Source organism: Macrotis lagotis, chromosome 7, assembly GCF_037893015.1.
Source record: "Macrotis lagotis isolate mMagLag1 chromosome 7, bilby.v1.9.chrom.fasta, whole genome shotgun sequence".
In the NCBI taxonomy this organism is placed as follows: Eukaryota; Metazoa; Chordata; class Mammalia; order Peramelemorphia; family Peramelidae; genus Macrotis; species Macrotis lagotis.
Window position 1 is genome coordinate 66,038,085 of NC_133664.1, and position 16,834 is coordinate 66,054,918.

The following is a 16,834-nucleotide window of genomic DNA, read 5'->3' on the forward strand; positions in this document are numbered from 1 at the left end:
ATATTAGCACTTTCCTCTCCATTGTGGTGAGAATCAAATGACAGAATATGTGTCGGGCTCTTTACACTACATGAGTGCTATCAGTATTATGATAATTAAAATAGTATCTAAGGTTCATAGAGGACCATGTATATCCTCTCCATGACTGTTTAGGTATTATTCCAAGTATTATTTTTTACATTTTTTTACAATTTTTACATTTTTTTTACATTTACAGAAGAAGAAGCCACCTGCAGAGAATCCTATTTAGAAGTTTCTTGACAGAAGAAATAGACAAAGGACCTAGGTTTTATTCTCAGCTCCATCACTAACTAGGTTCATGATCTTAGGCAAGTCACAAATAATCAGAGGCCTCTTTTTTCTTCTCATTTTTTATAAAATAAAAGGGTTGAATCTCTAAAATCCTCGGACCCTCTTCTGATAGCTTTTGATTAGGATTCTCCTGAGAGAGATCCAGCAAGATCTCCTACAACTGATCATTTCCATTTATGATAACATCTAAAAGAAAGAAGAAAAAAACCCTGAAAAGTGAAAAAATTTTAAAAACTTGAATCACTCTTTTATGCTTCTGAATTATCTACCATTCAGTCAGTCAATAATCATAGGATTATCATAGGGAATACAAGGAAAAAATGAATGAAATAATTCCTAGGTTCTCCAGGTGCTTGCATTTGAGTGAGTGAGTCAAGAAGTCAACAGTCTTTAGGAAGTTGTAAGCAAATGAAGTTTACAATTGCACAAAAATCTTTAGGAACATCTTCCCTACCTTGGATTTAACTAGTCTATATTTTTGTCCTTATATAGATTGCTATATATTAGTACAAAAAAGTATAGACTAGTTAAATCCAAGGTAAGGAAGAAAGAAGGGGGAATTAAGAGAATGACAGTAACACTGAGATCCAGAAAGGCTTTATGAATAAAGCGGCCCTCAAGCTGTGTGCCTTCAAGGTAAATACAGTGATATATGACTCCTTAAGAGGATGAAATTACAAAGGAAGAAAGAAAGAAAGAAAGAAAGAAAGAAAGAAAGAAAGAAAGAAAGAAAGAAAGAAAGAAAGAAAGAAAGAAAGAAAGAAAGAAAGAAAGAAAGAAAGAAAGAAAGAAAGAAAGAGAGAGAATATACAGAGGCCAAAATGTAGCAGAAAGAAACATCCTAACTCTCTACCTCAAAAGACTCTTGGAGAATGGGGGAGAAGAACAGTTAACTATTTCTTGCTCTAAAAGTTAAAGAACTTGGTATTTCATCTTAGACAACAAAGGGCCCCAGTACTTTGGGGGCAGCACAGGAAATATTCAGTTAAAGCCATCATTGAAAACTGGAATCAGCAGCTAATGTCCATTCAGGCTTGGCTGGAGAAGAAAGGCAGATCAAAAAGCCAAGCCGTGTATTTATTTGTATTCTAAGCACTTCAGAAGTGGTACCAAAACCAGAAGCCTGTGCCGAATATTAGAATAGGGGAGTTGAGCCTAATCCAAAACACATTTTTTTTAAACAAATGAAGTCAAGTCTGTTTCCAATGCCCTCCAATGTTCCTAAAGGAGGGTGACTTTGCATGTTCTAGGGCCAGCTCAATGGGGGGCAGGGAGAGGGGGGGGAGGTCCAAGGCTGGTTTGGATCTTTCAGGACCCCAGGATTCCGGATCTTGTGGTTGGATTATCATGACATCGATGACAGAGTGAAACCAACTGCTCATCAATCTCACTTTCAAAGAGGAAAATGTATCTGTAAATATAGGTCTAGATACATAGACATGTGGATAGCCTTAGGAGCTGTGGGGCATGGATTTAGAGATGGAAGGAACCTCAGCAGATACCTAGTCCGATTGTTTTTTTGGTTTTGGGTTTTTTTGGGTTATTTTTTTTAAACAAATAGGAAAATTGAGCCTTAGAGAAAAAATAAGTGATGAAAAAATAAGTGATGTGTTCAGGGTAGAAGTAATTGGTAGCAGAGATGGAACTCAAAATCAGGAACCTTGATTCCCAATGTAGTGCCCTTCAAACTACACAAAATTATCTTCCATTGTAATATAAATAACAAAGAAAGTTGTTAAAACAGCTGAAGTTGTTAAGAAATTGTTGCTCACAAATTAATAATGCTTTTTCATTCTTGTGCTATACTGATCCCACATTTTTGACCTTGATCTGGAATTTCATTGATAAAAAATAAATGTCCCAGGCATTATGCTAAATCTTTTTCAAATATTATTTTATATGATTCTCACAACCAATCTGGGAGGTAGGTGTGGTTATGATTCTCATTTAACAGATGAGGAAACTGAGAAAAACAAAGGTAAGTGATTTGCCTAGGGTCCCACGGCTAGTAAATGTCTAAGGCTAGATTTGAAATTAGTTCTTCCTAATTCCAGGCCCAGAGTTCTATTCACTGCTATCATCTATTTGATTTTAAAGAACTCTCAGGGAGGAAATTTTCTTATCAGTACAGACTGGCACCTATTTCAAAATGTATAGTCTTAGAGATTTGCCTGAGAGCACCAAGAGGTTCCTATAATCATTGATTTATAATAATATAGAGGATTAAGTGCCTAGGATAAGATAGGGTGAGATATACATCAGAAATAGATTTGGAATTCAGGTCTTCCTGACTCTGATACCAATATTTTATCCATTACCATACCTTCATTCTCTGCCAAATTTAGATGATGAGAAATAAAAATATAATGTCATAGACCTACAGAGCTACCACATATTTGTGATGTATAGCTAACATATAAAACTAGATACTGTGGTGATACAGTGCTGGACCCAAACTCAGAAAGACCTGAGAGGAAGGAAGGAAGGAAGGAAGGAAGGAAGGAAGGAAGGAAGAGAGGGAGGGAAGGAGGGTGGGAGGGAGGGAGGGAGAGAGGGAGGGAAGTATTAAGGGAGGGAGGAAGAGGGAGAACAAGGAAGGAATTAAGCATGTCTTAAAATACTGCCATATGCCAAACACTGTGATAAATTTTCCTAACCCTCCCTCTGACAGATTTTATGCAAGAAATTTGGGCAATTCAGAGACTAACTATTAATACAAACTAATAGATGTATCTTCCATTTTAAATAAGTCAAACTGAAGAATACCAAGTGAATCAGTTTGTTTCTGTGGGGCAAGGCCTGCACACATCATTTATTAACACCATATGGCTTTTGTTTTAAATTAACCAAAAGCAAATACAACTATGCCTGGAATTTCTTTCTCTAGGTTATAATGTGGCCTTGGATAAATCACTTGATGTCTCTGGGCCTCAGTTTCTTTATCTGAAAGAAAGGATGCGGTTGTGGCTTTCCTGTTTTAGATCTGTGATTGAATGAATTCTCCATTGCCCCCACTCTCAGAGGGAGGATGTAGCAGAACCTCCAGAGCAGTGTGCTCTCTGGTGCCACATTCTAGAAATCTGTGACTCTGAACAGATCACACTCCACAGAACTGTCCAGTTATCCACCTAAACAGTTATATCACCTTACATATAGGGGATGTAACATCTAGTGCGTTGGGCTTAAGTTTGCTTTTAGGGGTAGTTAGCTGCAATGGATAAAGCACTGACGCTGAACTCAGATTTGAGTTCAAATATGACCTTAGACACTTGGACAAGTGTCTGTGTAACCTTGGGTAAGTCACTTGGTTGCCTCAAATAAAAAGTATTTCTGAGACATAAGAATGGTCTCTTATGCTGGGGAATTCTGAGATGTGGTGGGCTAAGCCAAACAAATATCCAGTCTATATCCAGCACCAATATAGCCAGTCTTCTAGATGGATGAGATTAACAGATTGCCTAAAGAGGGATGATCTGGTCCAGATAGGAAATGAAACAAGTTAAAGTTTCAGTGTCATCAGCAGTGGGATCAGGCTCCTGAGAGGACATTGTACATTGTACATCTAATATGAGCAAGATAAAAAGATCCAGTCTCCTCCGCCACCCAAAAAAAATCTTTAAAAATTTTGTCTTTGTTTTCTCCTTATCTAGCATAGTGACTGATACATAGTAGGTACTTAATAATTGCTTGCAAATTGATTAATTCATTAATGTCAAATATAATTTTAAAGATTGTCCCTCTATGTTCTTACAATTCATAGGGCAAAAGATGTTCTTAATCTGGGATCCATGAAGTTGCTTCTTTCAAAAAATCTTTTAGAAACTTTTTAGAAAAATTTTAAAACTTTTCAACATAATTGGTTTCCTTTGTGCTTATGTATTTCATTTTATGCATTTTAAAACATTATTCTGAGCAGTCCATAGACTTCATCACACATTTAATGGTTCTGGAAAAGGAAGTGAGAAAAATGATTTACACAACATTCCCCTCACTATAATCAACATAATGTGCATGTCATGCCATCATTCATTTGAAGTCATGGCTTTCTTTGATTATGAAGGAAAGAAACCATACTGTCAAAAAAATTTAATAAGATGAAGGTTAAAAACCCCTGGTGTAGACTCCCTCAACTTGAATCTTTTTTTATCTCTCTAAACTATCTTCTTGAATGATCTAGCTTCCACCATTTACCAAAATTAATTAGCTCTTTAATGACTCTATACCCAGCTCGTTGTCAAAGTATACATGAATGATAACAGCACAAAGTCATTGATGGTGGATGAACGGCAGTCAGCAAGAGATGTTTTAGACAACCTCTTTGAGAAAACTCACTTCAATTATAACCTGGATTGGTGTCTTTATGAAATATATCCAGAACTACAGATAGGTAAGTTTCATAGCCATAAATACATTGTAAGTGGAACCTAAAGTCTTGTTTATTTTGTATCACTATTGATCTAGTATTAAATGAGATGGTTTATATCAAGGCTATCTTGAGTCCACATCTGTTCTTTTCCCTCTTCTATGAGATTTAATATCTACTCTTGAATTTCTTTTTTATGGAAAGACCAGCATGACAGCAGGTGGCCAGAACATAAGGGATACGAGCATTTTTATTTTCATGGCTCCATTGTTCCCATTAGAGAATGATACTTCTCATTGCACACCCAGTAAGCTGAGCAGATTGTGGAGATGTCCTAAGCATCTGTCAGTTTATATCTCTTTCCGGGGTTTACAGCCTCAAACTGGAGTCTTTTACTTTACCATAGACCTACATATTAGTCCTTGTCCTCCCTTGGATGAGAGTTGCATTAACTGGGCAACTAAAAAATTCCCTCTTGACCATTCTTGATGAGTTTGCCCACCTGCCACTGGTAGAGCTAGAAAAAAATAGAGGAACAGCTAAAAGAGAATGAATTCAAGTGTCACTTCCATCAGCCTTCCCTGAACTTTTATTTGTTTATACTCTATCCTCCCCTCCTTTAAAGGTCCTTGTTTTCAACTTTTCTGTGGATACACTAGGGAGCTAACACCCCAGAGGTAGAATGTAATCTCTTTGAAGATAAGGATTATATAGCAGAACCAAAGAATTACAAGATCTTAATAGCTGTTTCAATTTTGTCTATGTACCTTACCTAACACCTTGCACTTAATAATAATTGTTGATTTGAATTGAAATTAATTGGTACCATATGGGGAAAGATCTCTTCCAATTTGCTTATTTTATGATTCACTGATTATCTCCCTTGAAACATTAACAAAATGAAAAACTATCTATTTGGAATAGCTTAGCTGAATTTAATTCTGGAGTGAGGGGACCAAGCTAAAGAACTCCACCATAGTTTCTTCCAGTCCTTTGAATTAGGGTTAGAATTTGTCTTTAATTATGGTTCAGGACATGCATAACCCCCCAAAAATGTTATGCATTTAAGATTTCTAATAGTGGTACCTAATAGAAGATATGAGGACCAAAGAGATGTAAGCTATAATTGCTGCTCCCCATCTTAAATCATTGTACCCTTCCTTATCCTAATTCTCTTTCCCCTCTTTATTTTGTACTCTTCCCTAGAGTCAGGTATGTTTAAGTAGAATGTGCCACAGTCCAAAGTGCATAGTGACTAACTGTTCTCACAACTATACAAATCAGTTCTGCCTATTATGGAAAATATGAGAAACTTTAAAATGAAATGTAGACTAAAAAGTTTTCCCCCCAGTGCAACTTGATTACAACGTGAGAGAGTTGAAAGGAAATTCAGAAATCATCTAGTCCATCCCTACCATAAACAGGAATCTTGCCTCCAACTAATTCACACAGAGTCATCCAGATTTCAGGAAAATACTTCCAGGAATGGGAATAACACTTCCCCAAAGCAGCCTCTGACATTTCAGGATCATTCTAATTGTTAGGAAGTTTTGATCATGTTCAGTTAACATCATCCTTCCTATATTAGCCACCTATTAGTTCCAGCTCAACCTTCTCAGGCCAAGCAAAGAGGAAAAAAGTCTATACCTTCATGTGATGTTCCTATGAGTAGTCAGAGCAATGGAATTTGGGTCAGAAAACTTGAGTTTGTATGCTGGTTCTGCTGTGTCTGGTCCTGGGTAAATTATTTAAGCTCCACTTGCCTAGATTTCCTCATCATGTAAAGTGATTAGATTACCTATAGATTTCTTTCAGTTTTAACATTTTTACCTACCTCATAGGAGAATCATATATATTAAGTTGTCAATAATTTGTCTCTCTGTTTGAGAGTTTCTAGGCACTGAGTTTAAAGAATGCCCTTTTTATTTCATCAGAGAGGATTTTTGAAGACCATGAAAATGTCGTTGAAATATTATCAAACTGGACAAGGGATACTGAAAATAAGCTATTATTTTTGGAGAAAGATGAAAAATATGCTGTATTTAAAAACCCTCAGGTAAGGATGTGAAATTTTTTTTCAAAATGGCATGCATGTTTAAATTTCATAGCTATCTTTTATAAGTTCTTAGACATAAAGTATCCAAAAACACAACCCCTGAACATGTCAACATTTTGACAATACTTCAGAATACATAGAAAGAAGGGGTTCCTCTCTGCTTTGACTGTTTAACCCTATGAATAATATCTATTAGCTTTTCCTTTTCTCTTATTTTTATTTCTCTTTGACTCCATGAACCTCATCATGGAGTTATACATATTTGAGCCTACTGAGTTCTTCACAGCAATTTTTGCAAGGTTGTGGTGAACAAGAGAGATGCCATAGGATTGGAGAAAGAAATTTGTTCCCATTTTCAAAATAGGGAAGAAGGGGAAGTCTATAAACTGTAGGTCAAGTAAGTTTGACTTCCACTTTTTCCAAAAATGCTAGAATTCATTAAAGGGATAGTTCATTAGTACTTTGAAAATGGTACAATTTTCACACAAAAAAATCAGTAACTTCACCAGTCCAGGTCATGTTATACTAAATCATTTCTTTTTTGGCAAAATAATTAGATAAAGGAGATGCTATAGATATGATAAAAATTTCATTGACAACATTTGATAAAGTCCCATAGCCTATCTTAGAGGACAAAATAGAGAAATATGAGCTATTAGAATGACTATAAAACTTGGTTGAATTACTGAGAGTAATCATTAATGAGTCAGTCGGTGTAAGGTGAGGTCTTTTATACATTACTCCAAGGATATGTCCTTGGTCCCAGATTGTTCTTTATGGGAACACAAAATTGGGAGTTAGGATTCAAAAGTGTTTCATCAGACTAGAACCATTAATGGTTCACTTTTAGAAATATGAAATTTATTATCTCAGTGCAGCAGATGTTATCTTAATGGCTTTAATACCCCCTCCAGTGAGATGCTGCCCATCCATATCTACTTGTCCCAAGGAAGTACTGTCCAAGTCTTCCTGTAAATTTTCCACATGGTGTCCATTCAATATTCTGGGGACCTTCTTTTAGATCTCATGATATATGTATGCCAGTAAAATCCATTGGCTTTAAATTAGTCATTCTTTACCATATAATCAATGTACTTTTTTCCCCAAATCATATATTTCTAGTTACATCTTTAATTTCACTTTTTCTCCATAGATCTTTGTTGTAAGTTCATTTCAGTCTGTTTATGCCCACTGTGTATCTCTCCACTACTACCCTTTGTGTCATCCTCAACTTTAGCCCTTCAGAAACTGAATATGAATGAATTGTGTTTTTAAAAAATATGGAGTTTAGGGGAAGCTAAGTGGCACAGTAGACAGAGAACCAGCCCTGGAGTCGGAAGCATCTGAGTTCAAATCCACCCTCAGACACTTAATACTTACTTAGCTTTGTGATCTTGGGCAAGTCATCTAACCCAATACCTTGTAAAAAAAAAACGAAAAAAATAGAGTTTTGTTTTAAGGAGAAGTTTGGTGTCTTTAGAATCCCTGCATAGTTTCCCTAAAGCAATACAGTCCACTGTCCTGTTCGATTCTGGATTAAGTTCAATGTGCATTGGCATTTGCTTAGTACAGTGACACCCACAAGGAAGACACTTAATAAATATTGATTAATTAATCGATTCCAAGATATGTGTATTGATTGACCAACTTTATGAATTTACTTTATAAATGCATATTATAGTCTGGACATTAGGTATTCTGTTTCCATTTGGATTCCCTGTGTGAACAGCTAGGCAAAATTTGATTAAGTGATTATGGATCTCATTAGGGGAGGTTCTATAATATCTTTGATGCCATCAGGAAAATGTCATCTCTGATAGACCATCTGGAAAAGTTTCAGATGAAATTTTATTTAGATACATATAAAATTCTACATTTGGGCATTTAAAAATCAGCTTCACTAATAATAAGGTGGGACTCAACTAGATAACAGCTGAGTTTTTGTGAATAACAAGCTTACTAGACATCAATGAAATATATAGCATTGGCAGAACCAAAAAAGCAAATGCTATCTCCTAGGGTGAATTAAGAGAGGTGCTATATGTAAAACAAGGAAGGCAATGTTTCTACTACACTGCCTTGGTAAGAGTACATCTGGAGAATTGTATTTTGTTCTGGGAACTACATTTTTGACTTCATTTAGGACTAGAGCCTATCCTGAAGAGGTATCCAGAATGGTAAGCAGAATAGAAAATATGTCATATTGAAGGAAAAAATATACCATATTAAGATCCAGTAAAGGACCCAGGGAAGTTGCCTTTGGGCAGGAAGTGGGGAAGGGAAGTATGGTAACAATCTTGAAGTATTTGAAGTGCTAACATTGGGAAAATGAATTTAAAAAGACACAATTAAGAACAGTGGGTAAAAAGTTAGAGAAAAGCTGATTTTATTTAATTGTAAGGAAAATTTCCCTAATATTTAGAGGTATCAAAGGCTAGAAGGATCTGCCCTGAGAGAAAGTGGGTTCTCTTTCACTTGAGGTCTTCAGGCAGATGTTTCAAAACCACTAGTTGGAAAGGTAGCAAGAATGCTATCTTGGGCTCTGCTTTGGTGCTCATTAAGTATTTAATTAAGTATAAATACTCAAGGGTAGAACTTTATATTTGTCTAAATTAATTATCATCCATAACGTTTCCAGATGCTACTCTCTAAGAAGGACACGGTGGCTATTGTCTGGACTATAATAGGCATTTATAAGGTCAACTTGTAAAGCCAATGGCTAAGTACATGGAATATGGTTATGATTATCAATTATTTATTTCTATAATACTCTTTTCCTTGGTGATCACATTGAGTGTTTATAGTTGTTGGGATAAGAGTTAAACCGAATCTGGAAATAATGGGATTGGGTTTTTATCCTGTACTTGTGATTTACTGTTTCAAAAAGTCTATATAGGGTCAGCTAGGTGGTGCAATAAATTAGAGCACTGGCCCTGGAGTCAGGAGTACCTGAGTTCAAATCTGGCCTCAGACACTTAATAATTACCTAGCTATGTGGCCTTAGGCAAGCCTTTTAACCACATTTTCCTTGCAAAAAAAGCTAAAAAGAAGTCTGTATAGCAGATATAATTGTCTTTAATATTTGCAGATGATTCTACTGATAAGTTTTGTGCAAATGTGTCTGAAAAGACTAATCCTTTCCACGTTGTAACAAAAAGAATGAAATGAACTAAGAATTACAAGTATTTTCCCCACCTAGTTTTTTCTGTACTGTGTGACTATATCATTCATAATATCATAATGATCATTCTATTTTTGTGACAGATGTTAAATTATAAAAGTCCACAAACTTCCAGCTGCAGCTTGAGGGATGCTTTATGATACCTTTTTTGGTAAGATAAGTTCTCTAAAATGGAACCACGGTTGTTCCTTTCATGTCTTTACTTATTTTTCAAACTAAATAAAACACAGATATTGCTTAGCAAATAGTGTGTTCCAAAGGCAGTCACCATGTAGGCTGACTTTTAGTGGCTTTAGTTTTTTCACTTTCACTTTTTTAAGCCCTTGGGAAATGATATGTTTCTCTTCAGTGCCCTGCTTCTCCATGGGTTTGTGCATTACTATTCTTATTGGTTTATTGTCCAAACTTCCTACTTTCTGGAAATTATCTTAAGAGGCCTTTCACTCAGTGGCACTTCAGAGATGACTCAGAGAATGATAAAAGGTCATGAGTCAGTGACTAAGATCGAAACATCCCATTTCTAGGTAGGTGTATATACCAATAAGTTGTCCATGAGAGTAAGACTGTAACTTTCGGAAAGCTAACTCACTTCATAATAGCTTTGTGCTGAGTCTATAAAGACTTGGTGGGGTTTTAACAGGCAAATTCTCATCTGATTCTAAATTCATTTTTTTAAAAAAAATCAAAAGAACCTAAAGAATAATAATTATTTCCTGAGGGAGTTTGTGAAGTATGTGAAATCTGGAAATGCTTTTGTTATATTTGGGCTCTTTTCTCCCTTGATGCCAAGCTTCAAAATCCAAATATAAACCTTTCTATAAAGCATTCTGAAATTCCTTAAGGGTGTTAATTTTTTTAATTGACACCATTTATGCAGAGTCTAAGACAAGATGGTGACCATCTCCATTCCATGATCAGGGTCACATTTATGACCTTGAAGGTTTAATCTCCTGTCCAACTATTCCACATCACATCACATTGCTGGCCCAGAAAGTGAAGGGTTAACAAGGAACTAGCTGCTTTACAGGAAGAACCAGAAATGGTTAAGATAGAAGGCCTTGGTGTTATAAACATTTTATCTAATGGAATGATAGGTGTCAAAATTTCTATTGTTATTAATGGGTGTTTCAATCTTTCAGAGAAATAGGAATATGTGAGAGGCCCATTTAGAGACCATTTCCAGGGCAAGGCTTCTCTTCAAAAGTCCTTCATTTTTTGTACATTAGAAGATCCTGCTAGTAAAGATATTCATTTTACCTCTAGATCTCTCCAATCTCTCCATCTTTTATATCATCCCTTCCTTTTGTTGCCACCACCCTAGATACTTGCTAAAAAAATTTCGTGATGATTGGAGCACTGGACTTGGAATCAGGAAGACTTCTGAATCTTTTCTTAGACTCTTTTTAGTTGTGACCTTGATCTTGAAATGACTAAAGCTAACTTTCAACACCTCTGCTTGTGTTTGCTTACCTCAGTCCATTCCTATTGTCCTCCTCTAATTTCACACTAATTTTGCCCATTTTTCCTTTCCATCCTCCAGTATCCTATAGTTCCATTCACCCCTTAATCTAGAACAGTGGTTGTCAGTTTCAAATAGAAATTAATACCTGGGGCTACATATTAACTTAGAAAACTACAAATTAACATTTTCTTTATTGTATTATATTTTTATTTATTCTGGTAAACGTTTCCCGGTTTCATTGTATTTCATTAGGGCTTCTGAGGAGTTTTGAGGTCAGTAAATTTGACCACTGGAGGTACAGTGAAGCATTTTCAGATGCATTAAAAAATGGACACCACCATTTGTGTTCCATCACTCTCTTCTTTGCCTTCAAAGGGCTTGACAGTTAAAAAAATGAAACTTCCTAAAAACAGCAGACCCACAGTAATGCTGCTTTCAGCTAGCCGCCACGCCACCCTCCTCTCCACAGACACCCTCATCCCAAGATATGCTCCAAAGTAAAGACTTGCTATTAGAGAAAGACAAAGCAGATTTCTGAGCACTTGTTTTCCTCTGCTCCCATCAGTCACTCAGTTGTTTAGCATGAAACAAAAGGTGTAGTTCAAATAGCACCAATTCCTCTTCTGGTATGTTGGTGTAAATAGTCTAGAGGAAAATCAAGGGCTTATTACTTATTTATTAATACTTATGTAATACTTATTCTGACTTTACTGAAGTACCTGGCTCAGTGCTTCCTCTTTCAGAGGTGAAGAGTGAGGATTTGATCAAGCCATTAACAAATATTAGACACTTCAGAAACTTAAAAATAAACTTTGTCAAATGAGGAAGTAGAATGATGAGCTAAATCAGGAACCCCATAAGCCCTGACTAAAAGCCATAGGACAAAGGAAGGGAACCCAAAGGAGTTTGACTTTATCCATCTCAGTGAGATTCGGATGTAGTTCTTGACTCGAATAGGACTCTGGAAGGGTGTTACTTATTTGGATATATGAAAGGGTGATGGATAATGTGATGTTGTCTATTAAAAAGAAAACAAACTCATGTGAGGAATTCACTGACCCAAAAAAAAAAATTTCCCTCACTTGATTCTCACCTGCATGAAGATGATAATAAGGCCCCATCTTCCATTTTCCTGCTCCTCCCAAAAACTTTTTCAACATTCAGTCTTTTTTTTCCCTAATCATCCTTCATCATAACCTTTCTGGAAATCAAAATTATATTAAATAAATTATTTTAGAAATGCAAATTGGAGAAAATGAAATCATTCCTCATGCTTTTCTAATAATTCCCATATGTAGGCTTTTTCCTTTAGTAATGAGTAAGTAGGTCCCCTGCCCATCTCTGACACATCCCCATCTAGGGAAATTTTTATTTTTCCTTGACTTGTGAATTCTTTGATATATGGAATTCCTTCTATCATTACCAATTGGTAACAGTCTTAGAGCTCTTTAACATTGGAGCCACAGAGCAGTTGTGAAACACCTTTATAAATCAATGGTGAGGGGGCAGCTAGGTGGCACAGTGGATGGCACAGTCAGGAGTACCTGAGCACAAATCCAGTCTCAGACACTTAATAATTACCTAGCTGTGTGGCCTTGGGCAAGCCACTTAACCCCATTGCCTTGCAAAAAAAAACCCTAAAATAAAGAAATAAAGCAATGGCGAAATGAGTCAACCTTCTAAACTCTGAAGTTATGCCATGTTGCCTCTCCTTGGGTACTTATAAGAGAAAAAAATAACTTGATTCAGCCCACACATCCCTAAGATGACTTCATCCCATGAATTTTCCTTGGGATAAGGGATTCCTCCAATTGCAAATAGGGAAATTCCAAGAAAGTATAATTTATAAGCAATGATGCAAGAATATAAGATTCTACATAAAAGATTGAAAACTCTCAAAGTCTCAGATCCAAGAAAATATTTTCATTCAAATTTAGCAAAGGTTTGTGTAAAGAATACTAGTAGAAGCATGAGGTCAAACATTTAAATCCAGAAGGAACTTTTGACATCATCCAGGTCAACTCCTGCCCTCATTTTACAAATGAGGAAACTGAGGCTGAGAAAAGTTGAACAACCTTCCCAAGGTCATAGAGTAGCAGAGTTACAATTTCAACCCAGATCTTTTGACTTTCTAATCTATGATATCTCCACTGTGCCAGTTTATAGGAATATATCTGTATGTATGTGTGGACATCTATGTGTAGACATACATGTGTATGTATGTATGTACCCCTCTATATGAACACATGTGTATATATCACATATATGCAGGAGGAAATGTTTTTCGCTTTAAATCTGTCTCAAAACTTGAAACCTAGGAGCAAGAGGAAAGTACTAATGTGAAAATTTTTAAATATGACAAAGTAAGAGTCAGCATTTATTATTTCATTTGGCCAGCATTTAATGCTTTCCTATGTCAGGTGTCAGTAATACAAAGACAAAAAAATCAAGAAGTTTAAAGTCATTCTTTAGGAGGAAAACATTATGTGCACAAAATAGTAAATAAAAATAATTCTTATCTGTAAGTCAACAAAATTTCAGAGAGCTAATCATTTCAAATCATAAACAGTGAAATATTCTCATTGTTATCAAAAATGGACAACAGAGTCAGACCATTCAGACTTTGTAATTTTGAAGGAACTTATAAGTCACATTAGAAAGGAAAAATGGGATTCTTATTTGGGGGGGTGTGGGGGAGGTTAGGAATGGAAATACAAATTATTTAAATTAGTATTGTTGGCAGTCTGCTTTTAGCATGTCTAATAGTTCATTGTGTTCAAATCCAGAAGAATTGCCCCAGCTGTCAGGTAAATTCAAATTTTCACATACACACATACACACACACACACACACACACACGGAAATAAATACCCAGGATGCAGATATTTATTTCAGAAAACTCACAAGCAAACCAGACAAATTTTAGATAACAAAATTTTTCCCCAACTGCTCATGCAAGATATCCTCAGAAGAGTGTACCTTTTATCTTTCAGCATAGATATTACCCTGTTGAGTGACTTTTGGAGTGATGATTATCTTCCATATGGTGTGCCCTGATCAACATTTAGAGATAATGCTGCAGGAAACATGTAAAACCTATATCAGATTACTTGCTATCCTAGGGTGGGAGGAGAGAAGAATGGGAGGGGAAAAAGTTTTACAAAAATGAATGTTGAAAATTATCTTTACATATAATTAGAAAAATAATAAACAAATAAATAAATAGAGAATGCTGTAACCCACTATATTATAGTAGAGATAAGCAATCCCATTTTTTCATTAAATAAAGTTAAGAACCCAGACTTGGGGAGATTAACAAAAGTTTATGCAGTTGCTTTAACCTTAGTAAAGCATAGAGACTGTTGATGGCAGTCAGTGGCCAACAGAACCCATAAGAAGTGAGGAGACATAGGATATAAAATCCGGATCCTCCTTAGGGATCATCTAGTGCTCCTCCCCACACTCCTGTGGAATATTGTTAAAGTATAAGATTCTCAAAACTATATTCCTGGTATTCACCTCTTTAGAGGGTACTCAGCCTTAATATCAATCACCTTGCCAAACTTTAAGAAATTAAAATTCCAAAGTACAAACTCAGGAGGACAATGATCAGATGCTGGAAGACCTGCCCTGTGAGGAAGAGACAAGAGAATAGATTAGTATTGTTCAAGGATGATAGTCTTTGAGGAGCCATTTTTGAGAAGAGATATTGTGCAACCTCATTGTTAGGCCACCCATAGGAGGTTAATAATTTTTCCCTATTCTCTGTTTTTGTTTAAATGATCAACTCCCAGTTGAAGGGTGCTCATTTTTCATAAAGGTCTTTTTAAGGTTTAGATGATAAATCCCAGAGAATAAAACTTCATGTCTAATCTATACCTTCTGTCAATTTTCTTTTAATCCTCTATTTTTAAGATTTTTACAGTTTTAGGGTTCACAATAGGTACTTCAGATATTACTGTCCCTATTTTATGGATCAGAAAAAGTCTGACAATCCTCCACAATTCCCCATCACCATTTAATTATTAACGCCCTAAGGTAGAATTTGAATCCTGATCCCATGATCTGGCCTGACCCTATAACTCTAAGTTCTGACCAAGGTTGTTTTCTTATTCTTCACTTTGTATTGTATTCCATCTCTTTACTTTTGTCTTAGCTGCACCCCATATATAGAACCCTCTCCTTTGTCTCTGTCTCTTAGAACCAACCCTTACCTGCCTTCAAGGCTCAGTTCAAATATTACTTCCTTCAGGAGATCTTTCTGGTACCCTCAGGTGTCTGTTTCATTCTCTCTCCTCCATCATTGTATTGTATATTGGGGTGTGTGTGTGAAGTATTTACTTCTCTGTGAACATATTATGTCCCCTGTGGAATAAATTCCTTGAGAATAGAGACTTGTTTCACTTTTAATTTCTAGCCCCAGTGCCTAAAATAGCTCCTGACATATCATCGCTGCTTAATAAATGTTTGTTCATTAGTTGGTTCTCTTAAAAAGAGGCCTGATAAGTGAGATTGGGCAGCAAGGATGATCTAATACAAGAATTACCCACTGGTCATGCTATAAGAATATGGAGGCAAATGTTCTCAGAGTGTGAATTGAAAGTGGTGACTACGGCATCCAATTGGGGAAGTGGAGCCCATTGGAAGAGGGAGAGAGGCTGGGGTAAATGAATGAGAATTCTAGAATCTGAAGTTTTAGCTAGGCCGGGTGGCTGGCATTGGGGGGAGTGGGAGGGGGGGAAATTTAATGAGAGGATATTGTGGTCTGACAGGGGAAGCCGAGTGAGAAAACTTGCTGAGAAAAGTCAGGCTACAGATGAGGTCCGGTCTGGGGGGAGGGGGCCTTGCCTGGAGGTGACGGGTTCAGAACAACATTCTGAGCTGAAGGCTCTAAAGAAATTGTGAGATTCTCTAGTGGGGAAAAATAAATACAGTGGAACCTTCTTATAACATGGCTGGAATTAAAGGAATTCGCTTACATAGAAAGTCAAATCAACTCTAGAAAAAGAACTATATATACATTAAAATTCCTAAGGAGCCTGTTAGATGGTTACTAGTTTTTCACCCCAAAATAGCAGCCTAATTATAAGAAATCCAACTGCATTGAATTTTAAGAGGGAAAACCCTAAAATACATAATTACTATTTATGATTAGGCCTGGGGACTATGAAAAGAGAGAGACAAGAAATATAATTGCTAACATTTATACAATGTTTCAAGATTTTCTAGAGGGTTTTATATGTGTTATCTCAATTGAGCCAAATAACAACTCTATGAAGTTGTATTATCCCCATATTACAAAGAAAACTGAGGCCCCAAAAATTATTTATAAATAATTTAACTAAAGTCACACAGGTCTTAAAGGGCAGGGGTGGGATCTGAGCTCTCAGTTTATCTAGTGCTGAAACAGCACTTTTTAAAAAACTGTTATCTATTTGTTCATTTGTGTCAAGCCTGTAA

At 36.1% G+C, this 16,834-nt stretch overlaps 1 protein-coding gene across 1 annotated transcript in view; it reads left to right on the forward strand.

Annotated features, from left to right (window-relative positions):
- The window catches only part of APBB1IP (amyloid beta precursor protein binding family B member 1 interacting protein), a 119,646-nt gene that overhangs the window by 55,953 nt on the left and 46,859 nt on the right, over positions 1–16,834 (forward strand). Inside the window, exons 6-7 of the mRNA XM_074193028.1 lie at positions 4,540–4,699; positions 6,610–6,731. Of these exons, the coding sequence (XP_074049129.1) occupies positions 4,540–4,699; positions 6,610–6,731 (282 nt within the window). The remainder of the gene's footprint in view (positions 1–4,539; positions 4,700–6,609; positions 6,732–16,834) is intronic.